This window comes from Grammomys surdaster, unplaced genomic scaffold (genome assembly GCF_004785775.1).
Source record: "Grammomys surdaster isolate TR1022 unplaced genomic scaffold, NIH_TR_1.0 125849, whole genome shotgun sequence".
Lineage (NCBI taxonomy): Eukaryota > Metazoa > Chordata > Mammalia > Rodentia > Muridae > Grammomys > Grammomys surdaster.
This window is the reverse complement of record NW_021620675.1, coordinates 1785785-1812827: the sequence shown is the minus strand read 5'-3', so window position 1 is coordinate 1812827 and position 27043 is coordinate 1785785. Positions and strand designations below refer to the sequence as shown.

At 48.0% G+C, this 27043-nt stretch overlaps 2 protein-coding genes across 4 annotated transcripts; both read right to left on the bottom strand.

Annotated features, from left to right (window-relative positions):
• Window positions 1-233: 233 nt before the first annotated feature.
• On the bottom strand, window positions 234-6383 carry Ecm1 (extracellular matrix protein 1). 3 transcript variants are annotated; one of them, XM_028789637.1, is made up of 11 exons: window positions 5902-6383; window positions 4685-4747; window positions 4433-4537; window positions 4234-4314; window positions 4063-4143; window positions 3126-3176; window positions 2557-2876; window positions 1933-2307; window positions 1281-1501; window positions 896-983; window positions 234-554 (listed from the first exon to the last, which is right to left on the bottom strand). In XM_028789637.1, exons 1-11 carry the CDS (start codon window positions 5969-5971, stop codon window positions 315-317), a joined length of 1695 nt encoding a protein of 564 aa, XP_028645470.1. In that variant the 5' UTR covers window positions 5972-6383; the 3' UTR covers window positions 234-314. The 3 variants fall into 3 exon arrangements, with proteins under 3 accessions (XP_028645470.1, XP_028645471.1, XP_028645472.1); XM_028789638.1 differs by having other exon boundaries at window positions 4433-4534; XM_028789639.1 differs by lacking the exon at window positions 4685-4747.
• Window positions 6384-6510: 127 nt separating this feature from the next.
• Window positions 6511-22172, bottom strand: Tars2 (threonyl-tRNA synthetase 2, mitochondrial). Its single transcript, XM_028789636.1, has 18 exons — window positions 21879-22172; window positions 21438-21634; window positions 19395-19518; window positions 17628-17752; window positions 16976-17093; window positions 16809-16873; window positions 16507-16585; window positions 14946-15092; window positions 14504-14602; window positions 13899-14116; window positions 12969-13131; window positions 12451-12588; window positions 12202-12279; window positions 9086-9186; window positions 8822-8923; window positions 8581-8653; window positions 7859-7973; window positions 6511-6870 (listed from the first exon to the last, which is right to left on the bottom strand). The coding sequence occupies exons 1-18, from the start codon at window positions 21957-21959 to the stop codon at window positions 6722-6724; spliced, it is 2172 nt and encodes a 723-aa protein (XP_028645469.1). The 5' UTR covers window positions 21960-22172; the 3' UTR covers window positions 6511-6721.
• Between the last annotated feature and the right edge of the window lie 4871 nt (window positions 22173-27043).

The following is a 27043-nucleotide window of genomic DNA, read 5'->3' as shown; positions in this document are numbered from 1 at the left end:
GGGGTGTGGCCCAACACAGACTACATCTTTTTCACTTTGATTCCCAATAGCTAGCTACTGGGGTGGAGTTCTATTAAGATATTTGATTGTCATGATGACAAGTGAAGTCAAGCCACTTAGCTCTGGTCCCACCACAGAAGGAACATCTTCTGTTTAGTCAGTGGGAACAGGCCACTGGGCCAGTCTTAGGGAGCTTATGCGGGTGTGTTTGTGCTCGAAAGACAATAAGGATGCCAAATCTAAGAGGCATTTATTGTAATGAGTGTCCAAGGAGGGTGGAGTAGGGCGGGATCCCCCATCTAATCCTCGGAGGCTCAGGGTGACTCATTCTTCCCTGGACCAGGGGCGGGGCTGACATTCGTTCCCCCAGTTGGGCCCTGTTCCCCCAGGCCAGTGGCATTGTCAGTGTCCCCAGCCACTAAAGCCACACTCCTCAGGTAGTTGGTATTGAAGCAGTTGGCCTGTTTGTCTCCAGGAGGCAGGTCACAGCAGAGGGCAGGGTCTTTCCACGAGTTCCTCCGGGAACCACAGAGGTCCTCGATGAAGGCCAGTTTCTGAGAAAGTAATGGAAAGCAGGAGTAATCAGGGATGGGGAGGTCAGAGGTTAGGAGTGGCTGCCCTCTGGTCCAGCTTCTACTGCTTGCCCACTGGATCCCTCGGAGGCCCAGCACCTGCAAGCTTCCCCACCACAGCACGATTCCTTGTCACTGACAGATGTATACACCTGGAAATGCCAGAAGCTTGCGGCCCAGGGCAGGGACAAGAGGCTCTCAGGAAGGAAGACTTCTAGAACTCTGAGAAGTGGTCTATTCCACTCATCCTGACTTCTGTGAACACGTTTGAGGTACTAAAAAGAAGGGCAGTCTCTACTTTCAGCCTTCTCCCACAGCCTCACCTCCTCTTCGCCACAGCAGGCCTGCTCTGGATATGGCAGTTCACAGCAGCGGACAGTCATATTCTGGATCAGCCCAGGAATCTGTTTACTGCAGTTGGTATGAAAGAGGGAGAGTTCAGGGTCTTTGTTCCACAGTACCCAAAGCCTGCTGGGGTCAGGGATGGCTTATGCCTGCAATCCCATTACTTGGAGTACAGGGGCAAGAAGATTGGTCCAGTTCAAAGCAGCCTTGACCACAGAGTGAAACTCTTTCAAAACAAAGAAATAAACACACACCTCCCCAACGACTCTAATGGAACTGGAAGTCAAGATTTCGTCCTCCCCAAGGGCACTCCACAAGGGAGGAGGTCTTTGGCTGGGCAAGGAAGACCTGGGTAGGACTCACTGCTTGCTGAGAACTCTTCCATTTCCACAGAGCTGGCCCATGAGGTTGGGGGTGACTCGGCTGAGGTCCAGGGTCAGGATATCCCGGTCGTAGTTGGGGTAGGGAGCTAGGTGGGCAAAGCACTCATCACGGGCAGGACCAGGAGGGTAGTGGCAACACGAGTGGGGGTGGGTCTTTATAGCCAGCTCCTGATCACAGTATCCATCCAGGGTATCCTCCCACTGCGGACCAGAGAGACAGAAGTCAGAAGCCGGGCCCTTGGTTCCTCCTCCTCACCACACCTTATCACTTTCAGCTGGGCGATGAGGCCCCAGGGGAGGCTAAAAGGGGAGGTTGAAAGGGAGGAACACAGATCCTAATTGGCCTGGAGATGAGCTGGAGCAGTAGGTACAGAGGGTCGGGTGAGAGCGGAACAGACGGATGGATGAACGGATGGATGGCAGACAGATGCATATGTGGGGTCACGGGTGGATGAGGCCAGGATGGAAGCACGAAGACTCAAGGTGAACAGACTTGGATGACAGACACAACGGATGGACGGACGGATGGACAGTCACAAGCAGACGAACGTGGATGGATGGCTGTAGAGTCAGCAGTTGGAGCTGGGTGGGCAGGCAGCTAGGCTCTCGAGGTGGCTGGGATGCCCACTTACGGCCTTCCATGTGCAAGTGTGGTTGTGGCCCTGGCGGCAGCAGCGCTGGAACTCCATCTCCAGCCGGGTCAGAGCCTGCAGCTGCCTCTGGATGGCATCAGTAGCTGGGAGGTTGCGTGGCACAGAGCGGAAGCGTCTCAGGAGACAGATGTTTTTGACATTGTCCGGTGTGGGCAACCCCGGGGGGAAAGGCAGCTGGGTCCCTGAGGACATGCCATTCTGGTGGATGGGGCAGGGTCGGAGCAGGTAGTCTGGCCGAGGAGCTCCCTTCTGGAAGCAAGAGAATCGCTCCTCCCCACGCTGTTTGCAGCACAGGTGGGGTCGGGTCTTGACAGAGAATTCAGCCTCACAGAACTGGGTCATTGCATCCTCCCACTAGAGTGAGAGGGGTGGGTCAGCCCAGCACCCTGTTGTTCATAATCCTGCCTCCCAGGCTCCGGGAAAGTACCCTAGGCAGGCAAATAAGCAGCACAGCCAACCCATGTGCTCTGTCCCTATCCAGGGTGAGGTGTGGAGCCCTCACACACACGTGCGTGCGTGCGCGTGTACACACACACACACACACACACACACATACACACACACACGCACGTACACACCCAGCAGCTGCAGCCAAACCCTTACCACAAACTTCATACAGTCTAGGCGGTTTGTGTCACTGCGGCAGCGACAGCAGCGGGAATATCCTGTCTCCAGCAAATTGAGGGTCTCTCCCTGGCGACTAAGGTGAGAGTAGCCGGTCTGTGGTAGGTTCCAGGGGCCGTAGACCACGTGCTGACGCTCGGGAAGGCAGATCTGCTTCAGGTTGTCTGGAGAAGGCCGTCCAGGAGGGAAGCCATCCAGCCGGTGGCCCCAGATACCTCTCCGTCCCTGCTGGCAGTGACGGGCTTGGTTCCAAGTCCGGGGTTCTGGAGGGAGCTGGCCCGCCAAGGTGGGTGGCTTCTCTAGAACAGAGAAAACAGTAGGGAGGAATACACTAAGGCTGGCTAAGCTGAGAAGATTGGAAAGCCTGGGGTTGGAGAAAGGGTTGGGATTGTGTGTGGGAAACAAGGAGCTAGTCTGGGCTTATCTTCAGGGTCACTGAAAGAGAAAGGTAACTGTTATACAACCAGGGTACCCTTGGGCCAGCATTAGCTCTTTCCTGAGGCTCAGGGGCTAACCTCGGGAACAGACAGACCAATGTGGTCACTCACCCTCTTTCTGCCTGGACTGGACAATCTCCTCCTGATGTTCCACAGGTGAGCCTACTCGGGTAGAAGGAGGAGTGTAAGCAAAGGCTTGTGTAAGCAAAGGCTTGTGTAAGCAAAGGCTTGTTGAGACGGGCGCCTCTAAAACACAGGCCCGTGCTCATTCCATGCACAAAGGAACTCAATAGAGAGCCCAGTAAAAATGAATGTTATTTTATATCATTTACTCATACAGCTGTGGCACAGGCATCATTTCCGTCCCTCCTTCCCTTCCTTCTTTAAAACCGGGCCTCATGCCGGGCGGTGGTGGCGCACGCCTTTAATCCCAGCACTTGGGAGGCAGAGGCAGGTGGATTTCTGAGTTCGAGGCCAGCCTGGTCTACAGAGTGAGTTCCAGGACAGCCAGGGCTACACAGAGAAACCCTGTCTCGAAAAAACAAAAAAAAAAAAAAAAACAAAAAAAAAAAAAAAAAAAAAAAAAAAAAAAACAAAAAAAAAAAAAAAAAAAAAAAAAAAAAAAAAAAAAAAAAAAAAACCGGGCCTCATGTACTCATGTGTCCCAGGCTGGCCTTGAACTCAGTAAAGCTGACCCTGGCTGTCCGGGAACTTGCTCTATATACTACACAGGTCTTCAATTCAGAGTTCTGCCTGCCTCTGCCTCCTGAGTGCTGGAATTAAAGTCATGTGCCACCACTGCCCCGTCTAAGAATAACTAAGAAGGTCTGATGTTCGTGCACGTGCCACCACATCCAGTGGATGTAGTGTGTGGATCAAACCCAGGGCTGTGCCGTGGTCAGACAAGCATTCCTCTAGCGGCACAGATAAAGACCGAGGCTCTGAGACGTAAGCAGCTCACCGAACATAAGACCCATGTGCCCCTCCTCCCCAAGCCCAGGCTCTGTGCTCTGGAGTAAAGCTGTGGAGTAAAGAGGGAATCACTTACTTTCCTTCTGTTCAATAATGACTCGGGGAGGGGGCTGCTCTTTCTGCAGGGGGATGGCTTCTTGAGGGACAGCAGGATCTTCTGTGAGATAGGGGAGAGCACAAGGGAGCAGAGGTCAGGCTAGTGTCAGCATCACAGTGGGGTGGGCCGGGGGAGCAGGAAAGCACTCACCTTTATCTACATTAAGATTTAGGAAAGTGGGCCACTCCTCCTGGTACACAGGGATGTCGTCTGGAGAGGAAGGGGGCTGCACTACAGAACGGGCAGTGTGAGCATCCTAGGCAGACAGTGGGGCAGGGTTCCCCCCTCCCCACTGAGGAGCAGGAGTACACTAGATTAGCTGTCTAGAGGGTCTTTGGGGCAGCCTCACCTTTTCTTTGTTCCTCAAAGAGGGGAGGGTCATGCAGAGACGGTTCAGAGTGGTCCATGCGGAATCTCCGGGTTTGTGGTGGAGAAGGGGGTGCTGCGTAGCCTACTAGAGGCAAGAGGGGAGACACTCAGGTCCTCCCAGTCACATGCTTGTTCCTCACAAATACTACAGCCACGCTGCCCTGAGTGCGCCTGTCCTCATCTGACCTGGGCCGCGAAGGAGGCTGGGCCTGGTTCCTTCCTAGGCTCTTACCTTCATGGAGGTGCTGGAAGAGGTGTTCTGGCTTCATCTCTCTCTGGTCTAAAGCCTTGAAGGCTGGAGGAAGAAAGAACAAGTCAGGGACAGTTTTGAGGGGTTCTTTCCTGGTCCTGGACAAAGGATGGGAAGGCTGTGGAGGCCAATGCTGTGGAAAGACTGCTGTGGGGGAGTACCTCCCCTCTGAGTGGCTGGGTTCTGAGAAAACTTGAGTTTGGGTCTAAAGGGAATGTGACATGTGGCTGGGAAGGAGGTCTAATTTCCTGTCAGTATCTCCCCTGGATGGGGCTTGTGGCTACCACCCCATCATCAATATTCTGATGCTCCTTTAGGGTTCAAGGACCCACCTCTCTCCAAACCTCTTCCTATAGGCCTTTAAAAAAAAACTTTAGGGCTTTGGGTAGGACGCCCAGCCAAGTGTTTAAGCACCTTCCCCAGTCAATCTTAGCTTATTTTAGGTTTCTTAAAAAAGAAAAATATTATTTGTGTATGTGTGGAAGGGGCCAGTGTGTCACCATGGTGATGTGTGTAGGTCAGAGGAGAACTTATGGGAGTCAGGTCTCTCATTCCATGTGGGTTACTGGGATTGAATACAGGTCACCAGGCTTGTTGGCAAGCATACTCAGCCATCTCACTGGCCAACTGTAGGCACGTGACTTAGAACTCTGGGCATCTGGAGCTGAACTGAAGGCATGAGCCTAGAAACCAGGACAGTGAGGTGGAGCTGTCCCAGACACAGGCTCTATCTATGGAAGAATCTAAGTCTCTGTCCTGTCCAGCGTTGGTATTTCCTTTTGTTCAGACTTCAAAGCAGTGTGTATGTGTGTAATAGAAGGTGACTGTGGATAGACTCTCTAGCTTGTCCTCTAACCAGAGCGAGCTAGTCAAGGCTCCCTGGCTCAGGGACTGAGTTTCAGCAGCCCGAGGGCCTCTTTTCCTCCTCACCTGCCTCCTCGTCCTTCTTCACATGTTCAGAAAAGAGGCTCCTCACCCTGTAAACTCACCTGTCTTGTGTTGTCTATTTGACTCCAATTTTTGTGTTTCTTAGCAACTATCTCTATGTATTCTGCTCCTGTTCCAGCCTCCATGGTTAAAGGTTCAGGTACCCAGCCCCACTTCACAGTGACATGTTCATATAAAGGAAGCCAATCACCTAACTGCTGAGCTCTTTGGAGCCAGGCTCCTAAGCAACTGCTGACCCCACCCCGACTCACCTCCCTCAGAGGCAGCAGAAGCAAGAGCCAAGCAGGCCAAGATCAAGGCTGATCTGGATATGGTCCCCATCCTGGGGCAAGAATTGGTCACTGGTCACCCAGAAGCTGGTTGTCACAGGCAGATCTAGACTTGAAGGGGTTGGGTCACTTGCTGCAAGCCTGCTCCTCTGGCTGCTGCTACTGCCGTTGTGAACTTCAAGGCCTGCTGTCTCTCTTATATGCTATCTCCCGCCCTCCTGTTTCCTGCCATGACTCAGTCCCAGCTGCTCCTCCTCTTCCAGACACTCCTCCCAGACTCCAGGAGCCTCCTTAGCCTGGGAAGAATGGAGGTGATGGAGGGAACACTCATGGGTCCCCTCAAAACACATGCAGAGAATCATGGAGCAAGTTGGCATCTGGACCCCTAATTTGTGCCTCAGTTTCCCTGTATACAGTCCTTTATAAGAAGGCATCTGACACTCTCCTGGATGGGAATGGGGGAAGGGCACTAGGAATTTTACTGGGGGCAGGGTGGGGGGAATGGCTGCCTGGGGCAGCTCCCTTGCTGGTCAGAGGCCTCAGTATCCCTTTGCCTCAGGTCTGGGAAAGAGGGAGACAAAGCATTCAGAGTCAGATGAAGGCACAGCCTTGACTTCAAGTTTATTTTGTATTTTCCTATCAGGCACACAGCATTCCTTCCTGTGGGAGCCCTACATCATGTCTCTTTTCAGGGAGCAGTTCTGAGGACTCGGGGACATGCTGGGCTATACCAGGTGGGAGAGTGTCCTGTGGAAAGGGATGGATGGCTCTCATGAATCTGTACATCACCAGTGGACATCACTCAGAACACTTCTTCTGCATTGGGGACCCTGGCGTCCTGTAACTCCAGCAATCTCTGCACGGACTCGGCCAGGCCTCGCTCCCCGAGCTGCCGGTTATCTCGAGTGCGAACGTTCACTGTCCTTTGACTCTGCTCTCTCTGGCCAACCACTGCAGGAAGAGGAAAGATGTGCAAACCCAAGGAAAAGTCACCCTATGGGTTGTTTCCTTTGGCTTTGCAGAAACTTCAAACTCCTGAATCTTTAGGAAGGGTAGGAGCAGAGCCTAGTCGTGGCTAAAGCACACGCTTAGCTGCGCTTGCCCTGCCGCTGACTGTCCATTCTGAGGAGATAAGGAATGGTCCAGGCTCTACCCGCCTTATCCCTGCAGGTCAGGAGCCCGGGGTTGGGAGATAATTAGACTCAGTCAGACAAAGACAAACATGGAGAGCTACACACAAAGAAAAACTGTGTGTGTGTGACCGAGGGGGAGGGGTACAGCACAGGAAGAGGAAAACAGCAGGGCGGGGCTAGGGCGCAGCTTGCTCTCAGTGTTGGCAAGGCAACCAGCATGTGTGATGCCCCAGTCAGGCCGTCTGGCTGGGAGTTTCTGCTGCTTGCCTTCAGAGGCCCAACAGCCAGGAACAACTTCCTTCCCTAAGGCCTTTCTTGTCCCCTAGAGCTGCCTCCACCCACATACCAATAAACAAGGCAATTAACTAATGCCTTGATTGGTTTTGGTGCTGGGATCAAACTCATTGGAGGCAAGTGCTCCATGACAGAGCAGCATGGCCGCTCTCGGTTCACTGTGGCCTCACACTTTTGGCCCTCCTGCCTGTACCTGCCAAATCCTGGGATTACAGGTGTGCCTACTATGCCTGGCTTCAACTGATACCTTCTTAACCCTCTCCTGTCCTCTATGATGCTGGCCCGGTTAATTAACTTACAGAAACATCCTAGGTGGGGTTAACGAGAAGAAAACTGTTCTGAGGGATGGACTAGGCTGTGGGAAGGAGTGACGGAAGGCAGGCAGTTAGTCAGGCCCCTACCCAGCCCAGGTAATGAGGCCCAACTAATTCAATGTACACAGTGCTACACAACAGACTTAATACAGAGAACATAGAGCCTGAGGCTCTGAGGTCTAAGGCTAACCCTCTTACCAAACTGAAAATTGTAGTGGGCAAGCTGGGCCCGACGGACTCTCCGGCTGAGGGTCAGTCCAGAGTCTGCATCGAGATCACTCACAAGTCCTGCAGCCTGCAGGCACTGCTGCACCTGGGACACAGATCTGGCGATGAGTACATCTGAACGGAAGCCTCAGCTATGACGGCCGGCCACTCTTCTTCCTCAGTTGCTTGTCTCACCAGACAAGCTGGCTGACTGCCTCTTTTCTGAGACACTGAGGCCTCCTTCCCATCCCTGACCTAAACCTTTTTTCTGTGCTTCTCACCCTCTGGGCTCTGTTTGCTATTAGGCGCCCATCTACCCAGCCAGCTGTTTAACTCTAGCCCATCTGTATTCTTAAGCTTTTAGAAAGACAACCTCATCCACTCAGGCTATGAACCTGTGCACAGACATAAGCTTTTCTGACGCTCCTGCCAAGTGTGAGGATCGTAGGCTCACGTGGTGCTGGGGACCAAAGGCACTGCTTTCTGCATACTAGGTAAATATACGGCCAACTGACCTACATCTCCAGGCTCACCCCTAATTATTTAGAAAGGGTCTCACTATGACACCAAGGCTGGATTTAATTTTTAGATGGAGAATGTGTAGCACTTGGGAAAGCTACCTCTCAGGCCCTTCCTACTCTCCTGCAGAGCCTCTCTTTCACCAGGGATACATGGCAGATGCCCTGCTGTTCCCAAGTTTGTTCTCAACTCACCTGCCTGGCATATTCCTCTTGCTCTGTCCTCACAGGGATGACCACCACCTGGAGTGGGGAGAGCCACAGCGGCCTGTTGGCAGGAAACAGGGGCAGGAAATTATTCATTTTGGCTTTAGCCATTAGGCATAGGAGTAGCTGTAGGGAGATCTGAAAAGGAAATCCATAGGATAAGGACAGCACCTAAGGCGTGAGCTCTCAGGCTGGACCGAAGGGCAGAACTTGGTGTCCGGTGACTCACCATTTACCCCCACAGCTCTCTGCCAGCACGCCCAACAGCCTTTCCACAGAACCAAGCACTGCTCGGTGAATAAGGACTGGACATTCTGGGGCCCCCGCCGGCCTTGGAAGGAGAAGGGGAGTGAGTGAATGGTGAAAGTGCCACAACCTGAGCAGCCCAAATCATTTCTTGTTACCAAGAACCATCTCTGATGGGGTAGGGTGTGGAGGGCTGGCTCAGTGTGAGGAACAGTCAAAGGCAGAGGGGCTGCAGCAGGTTCTGTACCCCTTGTACTGTAGGTCAAATCTCAGCGGCAGCTGGAAGTCCAGCTGGATTGTCCCACACTGATGGGGCCGACCGAGGGCATCGTGGAGGTGCACATCAATCTAGAGAAGATGGGAGGAGGGAGAGAATCACACCCAACAGCTTTCCTTAGCTTCAACAGTCAATCTCCTTTACTACAGAGCCCTGTCACCCAGGCGGCCAATACTCCTTCCTTCCTCTCACTAATAATGAGGGACAATCCATACCCCAGCCTCTTTAATTCCCTGAGACCTATACTTCACTTGTGCTGCACCACACCCTGTCATCTCCCTCAGTGGCGACCTGACACTGTCTTGCAGCTGACAATCCTGTGAGCGGCTCTGCAGCTCCTTTCCCAGCCACAGTCCCATTCCCGGTTACTGCCCTACTCGGCTCTAATAGTCTCTAGTTCCCCTCATTTCTGTTGTTTTGCTCTCAGATTGATGTGACAAAGCTCTACCCTGTCTTAGCTCTGTAGTACAACTGCTCAGGGCTACATGCCACAGATGGCAAAGCAGACTGATGCCACCATGGCAATCAGTTCAAGATTCAACTGGTCCCATGCAATGTTCTCCTTAGGGATTTTCTTTCTTCTTCTTCTTTTTTTTAAATTTGTTTTTTGTTTTTGTTTTTGTTTTTTGAGACAGGGTTTCTCTGTGTAGCCCTGGCTGTCCTGGAACTTACTCTGTAGACCAGGCTGGCCTCAAACTCAGAAATCCACCTGCCTCTGCCTCCCAAGTGCTGGGATTAAAGGCATGCACCACAACTGCCCGGCTTCCTTAGGGATTTTCAAACTCTTTCACAGCCATAGCTTGCTTAATTGATCTATTTCTCTAGATCTATCTATCTATCTATCTATCTATCTATCTATCTATCTATCTATTTATTTCTCTATTGGGAGGTGTCAGAAGCCATCTAAGAAAGGCTAAAGGCATGCAAGAGAATTTTCTAGAGATAGTCCACCATTTTGCATGGCTGCAGTGGGTGAGCTCTGTGATGTAAGGTCCTTAAGATACTTCATCCCAGGATTGCTTCTTTCTGCTGACATACCTTTTCTGTTACTATTACATAGCCTAATGATTCCTTGGCACCAGCCCACACTATTGGATAGATTTCCTGCAGATCAATATGAAGATGTACTTTTATACAGCAATGCTGTGTAGACAAATTGATGATTTCATAATTCCTGATAATGATTTTATAGAATCCCTAAATCGATACAAGTTATCTCAAGCCCCCTAAAGAAAGAATAAAAGTTAGCTGGGCGGTGGTGGCGCACGCCTTTACTCCCAGCACTTGGGAGGCAGAGGCAGGCGGATTTCTGAGTTCGAGGCCAGCCTGGTCTACAGAGTAAGTTCCAGGACAGCCAGGGCTACACAGAGAAACCCTGTCTCGAAAAAACAAAAACAAACAAACAAACAAACAAACAAACAAAAAAAGAGTATCTGATCACTGCAACAGGAGAACCTGAGGCAGGTAGGGTCTCTCCCTGAAACTGGGGGTTTTCTCCCCACTAGGCTGGCAGTTTGCATGCTTCCTATCTCTAAGACCTGCACCAATGGGGTTACAGGCCATCATGAGGCCATGGTGAGCTTGCTAAGAGGATGCTGGGCTCCAAACTCCTACCCTCATGGTTTGTACAGCAAGTCCTCTTAACTCGGAACTGTCTCTCCAGCCCCCTTTCAATAAACCAGTAGCTTGCTCAGCAGTGGTGGCGCAGGCCTTTAATCCCAGCACTCACGGGGGAAAGTCAGGTGGATCTCTGAGTTCAAGGCCAGCCTAGTCTACAGAGTGAGTTCCAGGGCAGCCAGAGATATACAGAGAAACCTTGCCTTAAAAAACAAACACAAAAGCCAAAAAAAAAAAAAAAAGTGTTATCTTTTAGTGTGTGTGTGTGTGTGCATTGTGGTTGTGTGCCCATGGAAGTTGGGAGAGAGAGGATGGTAGATTCCGAGGCACTGTAGTTAGGCAGTTGTGAATGGCCTGATGTGGGTGCTGGGCATCAAACCCAGATCCTCTGCAAGAGCAGCGGATGCTCTTCACCACTGAGCCATCTCCAACTGAGATGAGCCCAATTTGACTTTTGAAATAGGGTCTCACTATGTGGCCCTGGCTGGTTTGGGACTTGATATATAGACCAAGTTGGCCTTGAACTCACAGAGTTCTACTTGCATCTGCCTCTCAAGATTTAAGTGCTGTGATTAAGGTATGCAGTGAACTATCACATTAGGCCCCCAACTCTTGACTTTTTAAGAGACAGAATTCTTTTTTCCCTTAGTATTTTCAAGCAAGGTCTTGTTATGTGATTTAGTTTGGCTTTGAATTCACATTTTCCTGTCTTAGTCTCTTGAGTGCTGGGATTATAGGTATGTAACAAGAGTCATATCTATTTATCTCGCCCCTCTTCTCTCTCTCTCCTTCTCTCTCTCTCCCTCTCTCTTTTTCCCTCTCTCTCTCTCTATGTGCGTACACACACACACACACACCCCTCCTTATTTTTGGTTTTCGAAACAGGGTTTCTCTGTGTAGCCCTGGGAGTCCAGGAACTTGCTCTCTAGACCAGACTGGCCTTGAATTCAGGGATTAAAGCCTGTGTCACCACCACCTAGCTATATTGGTTATCTATATTTTAAATTAGCATTACTACTTTTTTAGATTTATTTACTTTGTGTGTATGTGTATGAAGTGAAAATGTAGAAGGCAGAGGACAACTTTGGGAATTGGTTCTTGTCTTACACCGTACAGGTTCCAAAGTTGGTTGTTTTTGAAACAAGGTCTCTCTGTGTGGCACTCGCCAGCCTGGAATTCATCATGTACGTCAGGCTGGTCTTGAACTCACAGAGGTCCACTTGCCTGTGCTGTTAGGATTAGAGGTGTGCATACTGTGCATAGCTACAGACAGATCTTTTTTTTTTTTTTTGAGACCAGGCTAGCTTTGAAATCAGAGATCTGCCTCTGACTGCCTCCCAAGTGCTGGGATTAATGGTATATGCTACCACTGCCTGGCTCCTACACAAGTTTTAAAACAATTTTTTTGTAGACACAACTTAATAAAGCAAGATAACTAAATACAACTCTCAAGTGTGGTTCCAGCTTGCCTTAGGCCCATAGAAAGCCCCATCTCCAGGGTTGAGGTCCCAGGGTTCTCCAAACTCCTCCAAGGCTTGTTGTAGGACCTTAGAAGGAACGAGATGAGAGGAACTCATCAGGAAAGTAACAAGCAGGGTAACCTGCTGGTCTATGAAAACTAACACGTATAGCTTACGCCTTCTGAAGACCTTGCTACATATCCCCTGCTCTCCCCCAGAGATGGGTGTATCTGCCTTGCTTCCCTTTCTCTTACTCACCTGCTCAGCCTGGTCCCATAGGGTGGGCTCCCCTAGGAAGCCAGACGGTCGGGTAGATAAAGCCAGGTGGAAGGAAAAACCAAGAACCGAATAAACAGACCGGAGAAAATCAAGGCAGCCCCGGATCTCTGCTTCTAGCTGGAGACAGGAAGTCATGATGTTAGTTGTATGCCAACTAGAAATCAGAAGGGATGGGTAGTTATAGGGGAAAACAGGAAAACCAGAGGGGTAGCTACACTACAGTATAAAGAAGGCGACTGGGGCCTGTGGATAAAGCCTGGTTGGTATAATGCCTGACTAGCACACCTGAAGTCCTGGGTTTGATTTCTAACACTGTATAAAGCAGGCATGGTAGCACACACCAGAAATCTCATTGCTCAGGAGGTGAGGCAGAAGGACCATAAACTCAAGGTCATCCTCACTATGAAGGACATTTGAGACCAGCCTGGACTACACGAGTCCCTGTCTTTAAAAGTAGGCCAAGAAAGTTGACACTTTTGAAGAAGAAGGAAAATCACCTGATTGGGTGCACAGAAGATGTGAGCATCATCCTGCTGGAAGCGCCACAGCCTTGTTAATCCTCCCAGACTGCCAGAGGCCTCAGCCCGATGCAGGACTCCAAAATCAGCCAGTCGTATAGGTAGTTCCCGCCAGGATCTGGGCCGGTGGGCAAACATCAGGCTAAGGTCAGGATGAAAATAGATTAGGGCCAGAGGGAAAATGAGCCCTGGCCTTAGTATGTAGCCTTGGCTGACCTAGAACTTGCTATGTAGCTTAGGCTGGTCTCAAACTCATGACTTTCTGCCTTTGCCTCCCCTGTTCTGAGATTAGAGCTGTGTCCCAACATGCATAACGCTGAGTCTCCATTTTCTCTGCAATCCTATCTGTCACCTGTCTCTTCCAGCATGTTCTCCTCAGAGTTTGAGGCCAGCCTGGTCTAGCCAGTGAGTCTGGGGCTAGCCAGGGCTACATAGTGAGATTCTGTCTAGAAAAATAAAAGAGTTAAACTCTTAGTCACATCATAGCAGGCATCATTTACTGTCCGCACTCTGTGCTGAGTACAGAGCCTTGACATTACTGAAGAACACAAATGCCCAAGAAATAGAATAATTTCCCAAAATTCACTTGGCTAAACTTGAATCTATTGGACATAGATTCAAGGCCCAAATTAAATGCCTCAATATTCTTTCCAAGATTCGTTCTCTTTCTTCCTTCCTTCCTTTCTGATTTTTTTGAGACAAGATTTCTCTTTGTAGCATTAACTGTCCTAGAACTACCTCTGTAGACCAGGCTAGCTTCAAACTCAGAAATCTGTCTGCCTCTGCCTAGAATACTGGGATTAAAGGCATGTGACACCTCACCCAGCTCCAAAGTGCTTGCTATTACTTTACACTTTGTGACCTGTATCCCAGCCCCAGGAGAGCTGGGCCTCCTGTCTCCCAACTCACCAGTGTGCAGGGCAGTTCATGGGCTTGAGAGCAAGGGTGTCTTTGGGACACCTGGCAGGATGGCCACTCTGGGAGTTGTTAACACTATCAGTGCCTGGGGGCTTCAGGGAAAACATGTCTGCCCTGTAATGCTCCCAGTGCCCTGACTGTTCCCAGAGTTTTGTAGAGAACAGCGTGGGAGTTTTCACCTCTGAGAAACCGCGGCGGGCATACTCAGCCTGCAAAGGTGGATACAGACATCAAATGTCAAACCTAACTGGAAGCAGAGGAGATAAAAGCTTTGTGATTCCCTCAGGGACTCAGGCCATGCTGACCAAAGGCAAAAGCTATTAAATACCATGCTGATGCTCTAAGCTGCCTTTCCACAGACCACACCACAGGAACAGCTTGTTAAAAGTCACAGGACTCTAAGACCTATGCTCTCACTCCCTACTCTCTTGTTCCCTTTGAGATAGGATCACTATATGGTGCAGGCTGTCCTCAAACTCATGATCCTTCTTTTTTAGTCTCTTGGTGCTGGGACTCTAGACACATGCCAGGATGCTTGAGCCAAACTTAAAGATCTTAGTCTCCATCCCTGTCCCCTAGACTCATGTCCTCCTTACCCTGATGAAAGCCACCAGGGCATTATAGACTCTTGTCCCTCGTGGCAAGAAAAAGCAGCTCCCAGGGCTTAGTTCATGGAAGAAGAAGAGCTCCTGTTCCTGGGGAAAGAATGTGACCTGTCATTCAAGTGCGGGAGGGCTCTGGAACTACAGACACAAGTGACAGAGCTCCCTCTGTCTGAACCTTCTGGCAGATTACAGTCACACTATTCTACCAGGTGTGGTTGTTTGAACCTTTAATCTTAGTACTTGGGAGGGAGAGGAGAAAGGTCAAGGGTTTGAGTCTTTCTCAGCTATAGTAGGAAGCCAGCCTAGTCTACATGAGACCTGTCTAAAAAAATCAAAACTGAAACAAAAGTTAAGATAAAAACCCAACAGAAGACCAGATCACATCCGCTTGCCCTCTCCGTCCACCACCCTTCCGCTCTTCCGTGCCCAGTACCTTCCCGATGCGTCTGTGGTCTCTTAACTCTGCTTCCTTCCTTCGAGCTTCCCAAGCCCTCAGTAACTCTGCCCTGGGGAAAGAAATTCCTGATACCCGCTGCAGTGTCTCAGGCGTTCCCGAGGACTTCCACAGGGCTGAGGAGTTCTGTGAGGACGGAGGGAGTCGAAGGGAAGATGAAGCCAACCGGAGGCACTGGCTCTCCTGTCAAGTCTCTGATACGCTCAGTTCAGAGCTTACCACCTGAAGATCAGCTCACTTCATTACTTTTCCTACCATCAGTCCCCATAGGATTGCATCTTACCTGGATGTCTTGTGTGTGTGTGTGTGTGTGTGTGTGTGCGGTATAATGTCACACAGCCATCTTTTTCTTGACATTCTCGCTGCCCTCCGGACCCTTGTCCTCTAATGTTTAGTTCCACCTCCTAATTAATGACTTGTTAGAAGAAAAACTAACCTATGGTCAAATGTCGGCCTGTCCACCATTCCTTATCAACATTCCATTCAGCTGCTAGGAAAGTCAATCTTCCACACCACGCACTAATCCTAGCTACATGAAATTCAGATTCCTCCGCATTTGAACTTATTAGTAAGAGCCGGGTGTGGTGGTACATGCCTTTAACCCCAGCACTTGGCAGAGGCAGTTGGCTCTCTGTGAGTTTGAAGTCAGATGGTCTACAAAGCAAATTCCAGGACAGCCAGGGCTACACAGGGGGAAACCCTGTTTCAAAAACCAAAACCCCAAAACTAACCAAAATCAACCAACCAAACAAAAAATCCAATATTACTAAGAACCTTTGCTGATGTTTTAAGACAGGGTCTCAGACAGTAACCTCAACTTGCTGTGTCTGTCACTCAAGGATGACTTTGAACTCCTAGTCTTCTGCCTCCATTTCCCAAGTGCTGGGATCACAGGCCACATGCCTGCCCTGAACGAACTGACAGATTATAGCCTTTCCCCTAAATAGTCTTGTTTGCGCTGGCTAGCTTTGTTTCTATGGTGTGGCTTTACCAGTGCTACAGGAACAGCCAGTCTTGTTTTATAGATACACACAACAGGTAAGGAGATTCGGGTACAGCTGCACACCTGGCTGGTGGCAGAATCAGACTGCAGATGGCCGAGTTCTCGGGAGGTTTCCCACACATCCACCCATCTCTTGCCCGCTTCCATCTACCACAGTGTCTAGGAACAGCACTTTCAGGGGAGACACGCCTGTGCCTTGGGTGCTTTCCCTAGTATCTGTCACCAGTGTCACCAACCCCATATGACCCTGTCCAGCCTGCTCATAGTCTCTTGCTTTATTTCCTTTAATGCAGATCCAAACTTCAGAGTCTAAATTGAATTCTGGACCCTGGCAGGGGCTCCAGTATCTACTGTGAAACTCAGTACCTCCCATGACACATTGAAATTCCAGAATGCAGAAAACCCTCTTTCTCCAAAATTCCCTCATTAGCCATGAAAACAAAGAAGGGGCTAGGAGTGAAAGGACCACCCTTTCCATTCTCTAGCTCTCTCCTGTGGTAACAGGAGTACCACCCTAACCCTAACCCCACAACTCACCGTGAGAAGCTTCAGTGCTCCAATCTGTCCAGTGTGCCGAAGATGGGGGCCCCGGCACAGGTCAACCGACATGCCACACCTGAGAGAAGGAGGCCAGTCAGTGATTTCCAGGCTTTCCTGTTTCCTTTTCTCCCTTTGAGGGCTTCAACTGACAGAAGAGGTGTTGAGAAGGGTTGACAAAAGCAAACCCCTTCTCCCATTTTGTTTTCTGGAGCAGTATGGGTCATCTGCCGTCACCCTGCCTGTACCCCAGGTCTGGACTCCTCAGAGTGCCCCTGCGCTCTTCCCTTGACAAGGCTCACCCATACACTGTTGCCGTTGTGCCTGTCACTTTCTCCTCGATCAGATGAAGCTTAAAGCGGTTATCCTAGAAAAAGGCAGACAGGCACTATGAAGCCGCTGGGACGCACTGGGAGTCACCCTTCCCTTCAAGCCTATCAAGGTCCTCTCTCACACACTGCCAATTCACCTTGAAGAGCTGCTGAAGCTGATCCCGGGAAGCCTCTAGCCTTCGGAAAGGTTGTGCAGAAGCTATGATCTCCTGGCAAACCCGCTCTAAAATGGGCAACTCTGCGCTGCACACTGTCCTGGAAAAGGGAGTTCACCAGCTTGCTTCTTCAGAGACAACCAGTGAATGATAACATGGTAACTAGGGAGTAAAGTTCTGACCTCTGACAAATCTGTAATTACTGGCAAAGACAAACTCAGAGAAAACATAAACAGGAAAGTAAGTGTAGATTTTCTGTGTGTATGGTGCTGGGGATTGAACCCAGGCCCTTGCTCATCTTCAGCAAGTACCCTATAGGAAAGGCAGGAGGATCATGAGTTCAAGAACAGCCTGGGCTACAAAATGAGAAAGAGAGGGAGGGAGGAAGGGAAGGGGAGAGTGTGTATGCTGAGAGAGGAATGCCAGGTGAACAACAGTAATGCGAGTGAGGTAACACTGAATTCACGAAGACTAGAGAAGGTGAATTTCAGCAGTCAGAAGGGAGACACACTGGAGAGGGGATGGAAGTTTCTGTTTGGAGCCTAGAAGATCTCTTAGCTTCTTCTCTAAACTGAGGTTGCTTCAAGACCCCAGAAACCACCCCAGAATCAATCTCCTTTCTTGGACTGCTTACCGTTCTTTTCCCAGAAAGAAATCATGGTAAAAGCCAGATTCTGTACTTGGACCCCGGCAGAGAACAGCACCCAGTTGTTGCTCAGCGGCTGCACCCAGAACATGGGCACTAGAGTGCCAGAACACCTGGATTCACAAGAACAAGTCCGAGCTCATCAACCACTTGTTAAGTACCAGCTCTGATGCTTTTCTCAGAGAGGCTGCTGGTTGTTTTAAGACCGACTGCCACAGAATAGAGAACCTAGATATCTGAAGATGAGGTCTATGAACAGTAAAATGGTGTTTCAAATGGGGGCTGGAGAGATGGGCCAATGGTTAAGAACACTTGTTCTTGCAGAGGACCCAGTTTTGGTTCTGAGTACCACCTATAACTCTGATTTCCTGGGATCTGACACCCTCTGGAGCACCAGGCATGCATATAAACACATAACACATGCAGGTGCTCACATGTACACAAAAATTAAAAAATAATAATAAAAAAGATTATATATATATATATGTATATATAAAATATAATATATAAAATATATAATTTATGTGTATGGGTATTTTGCCTTCCTACACAGGTATGTGCATGACATACATGCCTGCTGTCATGGATCCCCTGAAACTGGAGTTTCAGACAGTTATGAGCTGCCATGTGGGTGCTGGGGATTGAACCCTGGTCCTCTAGAGGAACAGCTAGTATTCTTAACTGCTGAGTCATCTCTCCAGCCCCAAATAAAAAACTTTTACAGAAAGCAGAGGGCATGCCGGGCAGTGGTGGTGCACACCTTTAATCCCAGCATTTGGGAGGCAGAGGCAGGCAGATTTCTGAGTTCGAGGCCAGCCTGGTCTACAGAGTGAGTTCCAGGACAGCCAGGGCTACACAGAGAAACCCTGTCTCGAAAAACCAAAAAAAAAAAAAAAAAGAAAGAAAGAAAGCAAGCAAGCAGAGGGCCAGTATTGTTTCTTCTGCTACTGAGTGGAAGTGTGGGTCCACCCTACACATCCTCAGTGTTTCCTGGACCAGGAGGTCAGGCTGCTGGCCTCTGCTGCTCCCATAAGCTTCAGGGCTTCACTGTATGTTACTTATGAAAACGTGGTTCTAATTGGATGTGCTGGCTGGTGAGAAAGCTCTGTCTGGAGGCTGAACTTGGACTACACAGCAAGACACTGTCTTAAAAACAAAACAGAACAACAAAATCACAACCTACAGTTCCTTACACTTCTGGTTTTGCTGCTGTTGATCTTGGTGTGTGTTGTTGCTACAAACCAGGGCCTCACCCAGTAGTTATCCCAACATTCCGTTTTGTCTTAGTGCCATTATTTTCTGTTCCAGGAATCTACTGTGATGGACTATTCTTGGATTGGTTTACTATTCACATTTAGATGATAAATACATTTTTCTGGATTCTAATAAACAAGGTTTATGATGCTTGAGCTGACAGGAAACAGGCCCTTGGTCTGTGCTCAGTCATGGAGCCCATGAGAACTGAGCCATCAGGATGACTTACACTGTGTGCACTAAGAGGCTGAATAGCCACGCTACCTTGTTTCTCAGTGTTTTCTCCCCCTTTCACTAGCACGCACAGCATTTGCTTAGTAGAGCAATGCTAAATAAACGCCTTCATCAAGGCTTTCTAGGTTTGTCAGGAATAATCAGTCTGTGATAAGTCTCCTTCCCACTTTCGAATTGAGAAAGTGAAGCAAAAGAACAGTTAAAATTTCCTGTTTAAAGATCCATCAGATAATTAGGCACTGTGCTCACCCTATGGGAGAAACTTACCGCTTTGCCCTTTGGGGAGTCAAATGTTAGAAATCTGAGGTGACAGTCTGTCTCCAAGGGTCGGTCCAGATCGTAAAGTTCTCCATTCACTTCAGCAGCCACTGCAGTGTCAGCCAGTGTTAAACTGTAGCAGTGGGAGGTAGTGGGGAAGACAGAGTATTACAGTCCCAGGGCAGAAGGCTGATCTCTCTCAGCAACTCTAATTTGCCAAGTGGAAATAAGTTTCCAGAGAAGTAAGACCTATTATTTCTTTTCGAAATGTATCCATTGGGAAGGGCAGAAACTCTGAACCTATAAAGATAAATCCTCAAGAAAAAGCCCCCACCCTCCATTTTAAAGACAGGTCTTGCTAAATGGCCCAGGCTGGCCCTGAATTCTGAATCTTTTGTCTCCACTTTCTGAATGTTAAGATTACAGGCCTGTAGCACCATGCTTGACAAGAAGGGCTATCCGAACATAGTGGCTCACATCTGTAATCTCAGCACTTGTAAAGTCTAAGCAGGAGGGTTTTCCTAAGTTCAAAGCCAAGCTAGAGTGAGGCAGTCTCAATGGAGGGGGTGTGGAGCAGTGTCCTTTGGAAGCCACCACAAGGAGTGGCTGGGTCTCAGCACTCTTCTGTGGCCGGAGTTACAAAGGCACAGTTTTTCTTGCCCTCTTTACTTTTTCTGACTTCCACAACAACTTAAAACAGCATGGCTTTACCCTCTTTTCTTCTTGTTCTATTCAAGGCAGCTGCTGAGATTTACAGTGTGCCTGCTCTGGAAATTTTTCTTTTAAAATAAACTAAAGGAAAAAAAAAAAGGTAGGGGCAGAAAATCTCACTCAGGAGAGTGCTTATTTAGATGAAAAAACAAAATAAAACAAAAAACATAAAAAACCAAACCTGGGTTTGATTCCCAACATTATATAAACTAGAAATGGTGGTGTACACCTATAATCTTAGAACCCAGGAAGTGGAGGCAAAAGGATCAAGACAGCTCAAAGTTGGGGTGCCCAAGATGTCTGTGAGCTGGTACAGGGGCTTGCTCCCAAAGGTGATGAACTGAGTTCAATCCCTGGGGGACCCATATAATGGATGGAAGGAATTTACTTCCAAAAGTTGTTCTTTGAGCCGGGCAGTGGTGGCGCATGCCTTTAATCCCAGCACTTGGGAGGCAGAGGCAGGCGGATTTCTGAGTTCAAGGCCAGCCTGGTCTACAGAGTGAGTTCCAGGACAGCCAGGGGCTATAGAGAAACCCTGTTCATTGCCCTCCACATATATATTGTAGCTTGCATTTGTGTGGACATGCAGAGGCACACATGTGAGCATCTCGACAAGGATGTGCACAAACACACAGATGCAAAAAAATTATTTTATTTTATTTTTGGAGACAGGGTCTCTCTACATAGCCTGGGCTATCCTGGAATTTACCAGGCTGACCTTGTATTCAGAGACCCACCTGCTTCTGTCAATGAATTCCTGAATTAAAGGTGTGCACCACCACACTCAGCCAAAAGAATTTTTTTTTCTCTTAAAAAGATGCTTTTCTGGGGGAGCAGGTATGTATTCTTCCTTCAGAGTCAACAATCATGTCTTTAGAACAGGGTCTCTCTTTGGCAAGGAGCACCCCCAGCAGGCTAGGCTGGCTGGCCAGATAGTGCAGGGATCTGCCTGTCTCTGCCTATCCAGTTCTGGGATTACAAGCATATGTCACCACACCCTTTTTATTTTTAACCCGAAACTATTATTCGTTTATTTATGGGTAGGGCACACATGCTGCAGTGTGTGTGTGGGTCAGAGGACAATTTTTAGGAATCAGTTTCCTTCTACTATGTGGCCTGCAAGATCAAATTCAGGTCTCAGGTCCTTATGCTTGTGTGGCAATCAATTAAATGACTGACTGAGCCCCAATCCTAACCTTCTCCCTGCCCAAAGACTACACCTTTCTAATGGGAAATAAAGAAAAAGAAAAATGTGAACAAACAAAAAGATGCTTTCTTTTCCTGACTGGGTGCAGAAATGGATAGAAAGGTAATTCTTGTAGGTAGAGCATGGCTTGATACCTGATCTGCTGGGCCAGTTGGTAAGGAGTTGTGTTCCACGCAACAGCATCTACCTTCTGGCCTTCAGGAAGTGATATCTTAATAGCCCGGGCTTTCTTCTGTGTTATACTTGCTAACTTTTTCACCTGAGCAGTCCATAGCTCCTCAAAAAGGACAAATCGTTCTGCCAACCAATGTGGAGGAGTTGGTACAGAGGCCTGAAGGGAAAGGCACGTTAGGAGGTATCACGGTGCTTATTTCTACTACTCCGGAATGGGGGTGGTAGGGGTTATGGCTGTTTAAGGAGCACTGGTTCTAAGGTGGGGACTGGGTGACACTAGGTCTTAAACTGGGGATTCAAAGGGACCGCACATTTCCGACTGGGGCAGCAGGGTCCGGGGGAGGCTGGACAGCCTGTCCCCTTGGACTCTGCTGGGCTAGATGGTTGGGAGCTTGGCGTACCTCACGCACTGTGTGGAGCTCGCAGCGGTGGAACCCTGGGAGTGGGAACACGAGCCGGCGCCACCTCAGACAAACATCCATGCTGCCTCAAGTCGGTACCTCCATGCTCAGATCACCGCTTCTTCCTCACCAGGCTCCTGATTGGCGTCTGAGCCAATAATATCCCTTCCTATTGGATAACGTAGCCGCCACTCTGGTCTGGCACCACTCCCAGGAACTCTGCCGAGGCACGACCCACACAGCAGCAGCCGCTCTGGGAAAGGTTCCGTTTGACCGGAAAGTGGAAGCTGTTGCACACACCTGCAACCCCGGCGCCCAAAGTGACAAGAAGGCGGCCAACTTTGAGGACCGGGGCATACCTCCTGGGGGCAAGAGTAAAAGAAAAACAGGAAGTGGAAGTTAGTCATTTTCCTTTAATTATAAAATTTATTAAACATCCTTAAAACTGGCAAGAAACAAGTGCAGACACTGGAACTAAACATCTAGTGTAAATCCTGGATCTGGCATTAATCAAGTAGTTTTTTGGGTAAACTTTATGTAATCTCGATTTTTCTTTTTTTTTTTCTTTTTTCTTTTTTTTGGTTTTTCGAGACAGGGTTTCTCTGTGTAGCCCTGGTTGTCCTGGAACTCATTCTGTAGACCAGGCTGGCCTCGAACTCAGAAATCCGCCTGTCTCTGCCTCCCAAGTGCTGGGATTAAAGGCGTGCGCCACCACCGCCCGGCGATTTTTCTTATCTATAAAATAAGAATAAAAATATCTGTTCCGGTTCTGGAGGTACATCTTATGTAAATTGCTCAACTCAGTGCTTGGTATATTCCTTTATCCTTTCTTTTATCCCTCTCCACTAAATCTCGGATACAGGGCAAGCCAGATTAGCTTTACGCAGTTAAAACAGGAACATGGTCACATGTGTGGAGAAGCATAAAGGGAAATGAACTTATTAGCACCTGTTGAGGCTTAGTCCCTCACCTGGGAGGTGGGGACACTTAGTCCGTTCCCAGATTGCGGTGGTGATGGGGTCTTGTGGAAGAGTTGTCAGAACAAGCTGCTTAACCTAGGTTTCCAAAGAGACCCAAAGTTCTGTCTGGGGAGGGCAGCTGACTTGAGTCATAGGCCACTCTGGGGCTCCATCTTCTGATATGTTAGACATCCTGAAATACAAAGAAAGAGACAAGGCTGTGGGGAGGAAGATTGCATGTGTGTGCGCGTGTGCGCATGCGTGTGTATTCTTGTGGTAAGAGTGCATTTTAAGTAGCATTCAGAAAGAATGGCAATGGCAGACCTAGATTTTTTTGTGGTACTGTAGCACAGGGAAGGCAGTGTCATACTGTAGACAACAAAATAGGAGGTACTCAATAAATATGTTAAATATGTGTTGATCATGTACTGACTGGAAACTTCAAAAGATATAGATTTTTGGCACAATTTTAAGATTTAAATGTTTTAATTAGTTAATTAAATAATTAAAAATTATTCTAGTGTCCTTTTGTTAGGATCACAGAGGTATGCCACCCTGGAATGACAGCTTCTTACACTCATCCTTCAACATTTACTATGTGCAGTGCACTGGTCTGCTGCTGACTGATCAGTTACCACATCAGGCAACTTGCTGTGGAGAAAGGAATGTTGTTATTCTCTCACACACTGTAGCAAGACAGGCATCTAAGGCCAATACATGCTTGTTCTCCTCATGCATACCTTGGCCCCAGGAGATACTAAGTCTACCTGTAAAACATCTCTGCAACTTTCTTGCCCACCCTGCTCTTACCTGCCAGGATCCTGAGATGCAGTACTATTTTACAATTCCATCACATTCCCAGAACAACTGTCAGTAGTGTTCTTATGCTCCCTTTAAACCCTGGAAAATGATCTCAAGGCCAAGTCCTAGTCTGTCCAAATCCACAGCCGGAGTTGCTCACAGAGTCACATCACCTCTCTAAGGCCGGATAGTCATAATGGGTCATGTTTGCTAATGTAGATTTCTTTCCTTTTCCTTCCTGAAGCACATGACCCAGACACTTGTGGCCACAGGACTTTTAGAGTCAAGTACTTTCAAGAAAAAGCCAAGAAATGTGATGTCTCCTAACTTGTTTCTACAGACTGGTTACAGAAAGTGAGTAAATGAGGTCCACAGAAGTATAAGGAAAATCTGCAATAAAGGGTGTCCTAAATCCTTAATCAAAAGTTAGGAACTTCTCAGGTTTCTTCCACTCTTAGACTGGGTATCCTCACTTGGTTGAAATTTTGGTTAAGGTATTAGCTTTATAGGTTTAAACTACTTGTAACTATCTCCAATGAAAACTTTTCATTTATCAGGATCAGTACATGGTCCCAAATTCATTTTAGCTACTAGAAGCAAATTCTGCTTACCAGCACCCAAAATGTGAAAAATCTTTGCCACTTTTAGCAAGGGACGCTGGGGCTCAGAGCCTCAAAAATGAGAACTTTGCCTCTCACAGCCCCAGTCCATCAAGCACATGCAGGGAATTCAGGGTTAAAAGATTCTTCAATATTGTCTGTGGAAGGTATAACATGGGGCCAGTTTTATACTTTGATAACTTCTACTGCCCTCAGCAAGGAGCAGCTGCTTTACAGGACTTTCATGTAGGGTGGAAGGGCTCTAGCACATGAAAGGGGAATGACTGGATACTCTCAATGTTCTTCCCATTCTCACAGATACCCAAGAAAAATATAGGAAACATCAGATCCTTTCTTTTCCATAGACCAGTTGACAAAGGGCTTGAGCATCTTACAAATACAACAGGATACGAGAGATAGAAAAGAAAAAAACTGAGAACATTTAGTTTTGCCGTGAACCTAAACAAGTCCAGGGTGCACTGGGTTAGCCAGCATCCGTTTGAGTCGAACATGAACACATGTGGCTTTTCTCAGCTGTCACTATGGCCTCCACTCATAGGGATATTCTCCTGCCTAGGTGAGAACAAAGGGACTAGGAAAACAAACAGAAAACCAGGAGGGATACAGTTTAGTGCTTAGTATGTATGAAGTCCTGAGTTCAATCCCCAGGACAAAAAAGAAAACAAAACCAAATCACAACCAAATCCCCTTTGTCCCCCTCCCCCAAGGCAACTATAATTATGTGTCTAAATAAATTCCAGTCTTCTTGTTTCCTAATGTTAAGGAATCAAACCCATGGCCTTTTATATGCTAAGAAATGCTCTACAAATGAATTAGCCTGCCTTCCAATCCCAACTTTGTGGCTAAGGGAAAAAAAAGTTTTCTTTCTACAAGTAACTCTGATGTCATTTTTTTTTTTAAATCACACTTAAGTCATGTTCTCCCCTTCTACACAGAACAGGATGTTTACTTTAGAGACGGCTCTTACAGGTGACCTTCTAGAAGCCTCATCTCCACAGCCTGTGAGTTATTCCTTAGCAATTGTGAATGGCAACTGATCAGACTTGTCTCTAGTTACTCATAAGCAAGTATGAGAAACACCCTAATACCCCCAAACCCATTCTGATGGCGTTACTAAGTCTACACACAAGAGGAGGGAACTCATTTCTTCTGTGTAAGACTGGCTTGAATAAAACAACCTGGGAGTGTGTGTGGGGGGGAGAAGTCATGTTTTCAACATGCCCAGAGGTGAACAAGGAGTCTAAGTACTCTTTCAAGGGTAGAGTTCAGAGCCAGGCACTGAGCTCTGAAGTGCAGCCAGATTCCATTGTCTCTATAGTACAAGGTAGCAGTTGGGTGTGTCCCCAGACTGATGCCATTTCTGAGATCTTGTGACACATGGAGCTTTGTGAACTCAGGGCTGCTATTCAGCCTTTTACCCTGCCAGTGACCCAGGCCTGGCTGAGATGTAGTGACTATCCCTTGTGATCCTTTTGAGCCGACATTCCATTTATTAAGCCTCACTGGGTTATGAAACAGGATGGAGTAAGAGACAAGAGCTAAGTATGGTTTCTGCATGACAGACCAATCACCAATATGTGACCAAGGACAGATATGGATAGTTGACCAGAAGGACCCATTTCCACACATTCCCTCCAATTCTATGATTACTTTAAAAATGTCCCCTGAAGGCTAAGGATATACTTGGATGGTAGGGTGCTCGGCACTGCAAGTGTTACAACTAAAACCTTTTCCCCACTTGGTTCACGATTGTACAGTATTTGAAAAACACAATTATATACAAAGTATATAGTGACCACCCCCGGAGCACCGTGGCCTCAACCCACCCATGACAGCATAAAGGATCAAACAGAAAACCCAGGAGGCCATGAAGATCTTAGAGGCTCAGCTAGACTTCAGTGACACAAATATACAAGTCAAGAGGACGGACAGCTGGAAAACGTCAATGTGAGAGGGGAAAAGTTAACCACACAACAAACAAAACCGTATTTTATTAAGCTGGAAAACAAAATATTGAAGACATTTTTTCCCCCAAGAAACTGGGACAGTAAATGCAAGTGGCCATGAAGGAAACATGGGGTAGGGATAGGGGTCCGTGGCACATATGCCTCAGGTATGTGCGGGTACACATACTTCCTTCTGTCCTTCTCACATACCCTCGGGTGAAAAGCCAGTCTAGTGGCATCTTCAGGGCTATCCCCCAGCTTTTCTTTCTGCATTCTGTAGCCTGTTTCACCTTTGGCCCTGGATAGTCATATCTTCAGTGGAGAAAATTTAGCATCTCTAATCATAGGTCTGTGCTACAATGCTGGAGTTTGGCTCCTGGAGAAGAGAAATCACTTCTGCTTGCACTTACCAGAAAAGCCAAGGGCCCTTGGTCAAAGCCCCAATCTCAAAGAAAAATGTCAAACCTTTAGAACTAGTTATTTTATTAAATGATATTAATACACATTCCAAAAGGATTTCACTGTTGTTGCCTCTAAAGCATGTACTTGTTTTCCACACTGAACACTCGATAATATCAATCCAACATATCTACTTTTTTTTTTTTTAAATCTTAACAGGTAACCCCACCAGTTAAAATATGAAGGTGGGGGGAGCAGTAATTTACAGCCGCTTCAAAAACTAACAGCTGAGGCCTAACTCCATCAACAGGTAATGTTAGGACTGAGTGGATCCTCTGTGGTAAGAAAGCTGAGCCTACTCACATGGTCTAGACCAGCTTGCTGTACCACATTTATCATAAACACTGTTTCTGGGTTCAGAGAGGAGAAAAGTCCTAGTC

Bases quoted from the DNA above. Each gene is read 5' to 3' on its own strand.
- Ecm1 (XM_028789637.1), bottom strand. From the start codon at position 5,971: ATGGGGACCATATCCAGATCAGCCTTGATCTTGGCCTGCTTGGCTCTT. The intron at 4,538-4,684 runs GTAAGAGCCTAG...TCTTGCCTCTAG, and splicing joins CTTCCAGCACCTCCATGAAG to TAGGCTACGCAGCACCCCCT. The intron at 2,877-3,125 runs GTGAGTGACCAC...TCTCTGTTCTAG, and splicing joins CCAGTCCAGGCAGAAAGAGG to AGAAGCCACCCACCTTGGCG.
- Tars2 (XM_028789636.1), bottom strand. From the start codon at position 21,959: ATGGATGTTTGTCTGAGGTGGCGCCGGCTCGTGTTCCCACTCCCAGGG. The intron at 21,635-21,878 runs GTACGCCAAGCT...CTTTCCCTTCAG, and splicing joins AGCTCCACACAGTGCGTGAG to GCCTCTGTACCAACTCCTCC. The intron at 6,871-7,858 runs GTAAGAGGGTTA...CTCTTCCTGCAG, and splicing joins CCACTACAATTTTCAGTTTG to TGGTTGGCCAGAGAGAGCAG.